The following is a 3,054-nucleotide window of genomic DNA, read 5'->3' on the forward strand; positions in this document are numbered from 1 at the left end:
ACTGAAGGTGACATAGATACTTTATTATGGTATAGTATTTAAATATATGCCTGAGAAACACATAATATTGCCCCTTTAAAAACTTCCAATCCAAAAATGAACATTGTTTCTTGTTTTTAATGCTCTAAGTTAAGCAAAAATGTATAATTCTTGCTTTATTAAACTTTTTTGAAACTAAAGTTTAAATTGAGTCCGTCTTTTTGCATATTTTTTTGTGTGTTTGTAAATAGAATTAGTAAACTACAGTGAAAATCCCGAATATCTCCATTCATCAAAAATACTTACAAAATGTCTGTTTTTCGTTAATAATTTGAGTTTAATAAAACTATTGGAGGACTGAAGCTTATTTTTCTCTAGCCATTAACAACATGAGTTGTTTTTGCTCCACATTCATGGAGGAGACGATTTAAAGGTTTAAAATCTGTGAATAAAATATTTTTAATGAGCTGATAGTTTCTTTCATCTCTTACCAACTGTAATTACCTCTGAGTGTGAAAATTAACTGGATTTATTTGTTTTTACTGCTAAAGGTTCACCTCAGACAATGTGACTCCATTCTGGTTGTACTTCTCTGAATCCATCCCAGCTCAGCAGGGCGACACAGATTGTCCTTCAGCTGCAGGTTGAATGTGTTTGAAGTGTCATTGAGCAAAGCGCTGAAGCTTCACAAAGACTTAAAATCAATCTGCTGTGTTCTGAAAGGAGGTGAGAGGGTAAAAGCAGGTACATTTACCTGTGCAGTCTGCTTTAACTACAACCCAAAGACTTGTTTCTCTTTTTCTAGATTTATTTTACATAAATATAATCATGTGTTCAACTGATTATTTTCACAAAACTCACCTTGAAGCTTTAGAAATGACAAATAAACAATCTAACTTGTTGATTTATTCTAATGAGGTTTCTGTTGTTGGCTTATTTGGCTGAAACCCATCTCCAGCTCATAATTAGAGTCTTCTTTGTTGGACTGATGGAGCACCTGTGTCCTCTAGGACTCTGGACCAAAACCAAAACACCTCTTGTCTGATTAACTTCAGCCTCCTGAGCCACTGTCTCACATAATGCCAACCTCTCTGGGTGTCACTGAATGTGCAGCTGCAGCATTGTCTAACCTATTATTATTTTATTTTATTTTTTACTTGTAGGTGCAGTCTGTGGGGCTTCATGGTGACAGCCAGCCCAGCCGTTCAGTCCACTTCAGAACTCTGGAAAGAACCGACCATTATCCAGCTGGAATCCTGGACCACCGTAAATAAACACAAATGCACTCAGGATCAATAAGAAAAAACAGCTTATCTGGAATTTGTAACCTAAATACATCTATTTGCTATAACAGAGATTTCATTTCTATTTTGATATTAAAACCTCAAATTACACGAATATTTAAAAACTGTTGTTTCGTTATTAATCACTCTTGTTAAATGCAAACACAGATTTCATGCTAAAGTTGGAGTCAGTTTGGTTCAAAAAATGTTCCAAACCAGGTCGTAAAATTTAGAATTTAGACTAGATTTGCAGGAATAAATTTGCTAAATGTTTGTAGGACGCTAAACTTTAGCACCTTTTTAATACTTTTAGCATTTTACTGAGCTAACCACGTTTAACAAACCTGAATGCATGATGAAAGTTAGAGCTGTCGATTCTGTCAGATGTGAGCCAAAACTACCATATTTGTGTGTTTAATGCAAAGTTTACGCCAAACGTCATCTGTAAAGTAGAAGAGTCATACACAGGAGTAATATTTGACAGATGTTCTGCTTATTTACTACCACAATAAATCTTATTATTTTCTCATATATAACTGAAATATTGTGTTGTGGGGATAAATCATCATTTCTCCCTCCACCCTCTCACTGTAGATATAGAATATGTTTACAAAGCATAAAACAACATCAGTACCGGTAGTTGTTTTTTTCACACACAAGTTGTCAGAGTAAAAACTCTTTTTTAACTTAATTTTAAATTTTTTATTTATTTTTATCATTTTATTTATTTATTTTAGTTTCATTGTTTATTTTTAACAGAAACTTGCACTGCTACTCTGAAGGCACAAACACACCCACAAGTGTGTGTCCCCCCCCCCCCCAAAATAATCTGTTTTCCCACCACATTGTACATCGCAAAGCCTGAAAAAGTCTGAAGTCTGAATGAAATCAGGCGTTGCATTAAACACAAGGATTAGATTTTCTTTACAATGTTTAACCTCAGAGAATGTGGAATCACATTATACTTGAAATGCATTATACACACAAATACAGTAGTATCAAATTGTGCCTAGTTTAATACAAATTTAATTTTGTGGACCTGTTTGAATAAACCTATTGACCCGATTTGTCCCAGGAGCCACCAGTTGACAGACTCCTTGCATAAAGATAGCCTTATAGCATAATTTGGACACCAAATGACTTAGGCAGTTATGCTTTAAAGGGGACCTATTGTGCAAAATTCACTTTTTAAAGGTTTTTTTACTCAACTTTGGGTATGTACTTCTTAAAAAAACAGTCCTAGGACCAAAAAAATAAAATGCACCCAGGGGCATATTTACTGTAAGTAAATGTATTTTTAATGTATATTAACGACAAGTTTTATACTTATTTCATTTTATGATGTCACAAGCCGTACGACAACCCACCAGAACCTGCGTTCAGCCTCTTATCTAGCAACACCCGGGTGAGACTCCACCTCCTCAGTATAAAAAGCCGTCACCGCGTTGTTGTTGTGAAATGCGCAGCTTATTTCATAACGAGCCTCCAATAGGGCAATGGGTAAAGTGTTGGACCAGAGAGTGGGAGACCAGGGTTTGAGACCGGTATGGACAGTATTTAATTATTTATTTATTTTCGTTCGTTATGAACATGTTTTCTCATGTACCTCTATTGTTTAGCTTATTAAAGCCTTGTTAAAGCCTATTTGTTCGAGTTTCTGAGGTATTTTGACCGCTGCTGCTCCCTGCTCTGGTAACAGCATGCAGAGGGAGCGCAGAGCAGAGGAGGGAGAAAAAAAAGAAGAAGCTGCGATCGACTCTGCCTCTGGGTCTCATATGGTTGTACAATGGAG

The 3,054-nt window shown here is 35.7% G+C and overlaps 1 protein-coding gene across 2 annotated transcripts in view; it reads left to right on the forward strand.

Annotated features, from left to right (window-relative positions):
- LOC106536860 (fibronectin type III domain-containing protein 4) overlaps window positions 1-3,054 on the forward strand; it is a 26,918-nt gene that overhangs the window by 18,946 nt on the left and 4,918 nt on the right. For both annotated transcript variants that reach the window (XM_014034202.1, XM_014034201.1), the window contains one exon: window positions 1,143-1,245. In XM_014034202.1, coding sequence (XP_013889656.1) covers window positions 1,143-1,245 — 103 coding nt within the window. The remainder of the gene's footprint in view (window positions 1-1,142; window positions 1,246-3,054) is intronic.

Source organism: Austrofundulus limnaeus, unplaced genomic scaffold (assembly GCF_001266775.1).
Source record: "Austrofundulus limnaeus strain Quisiro unplaced genomic scaffold, Austrofundulus_limnaeus-1.0 Scaffold2009, whole genome shotgun sequence".
Classification (NCBI taxonomy): Eukaryota; Metazoa; Chordata; class Actinopteri; order Cyprinodontiformes; family Rivulidae; genus Austrofundulus; species Austrofundulus limnaeus.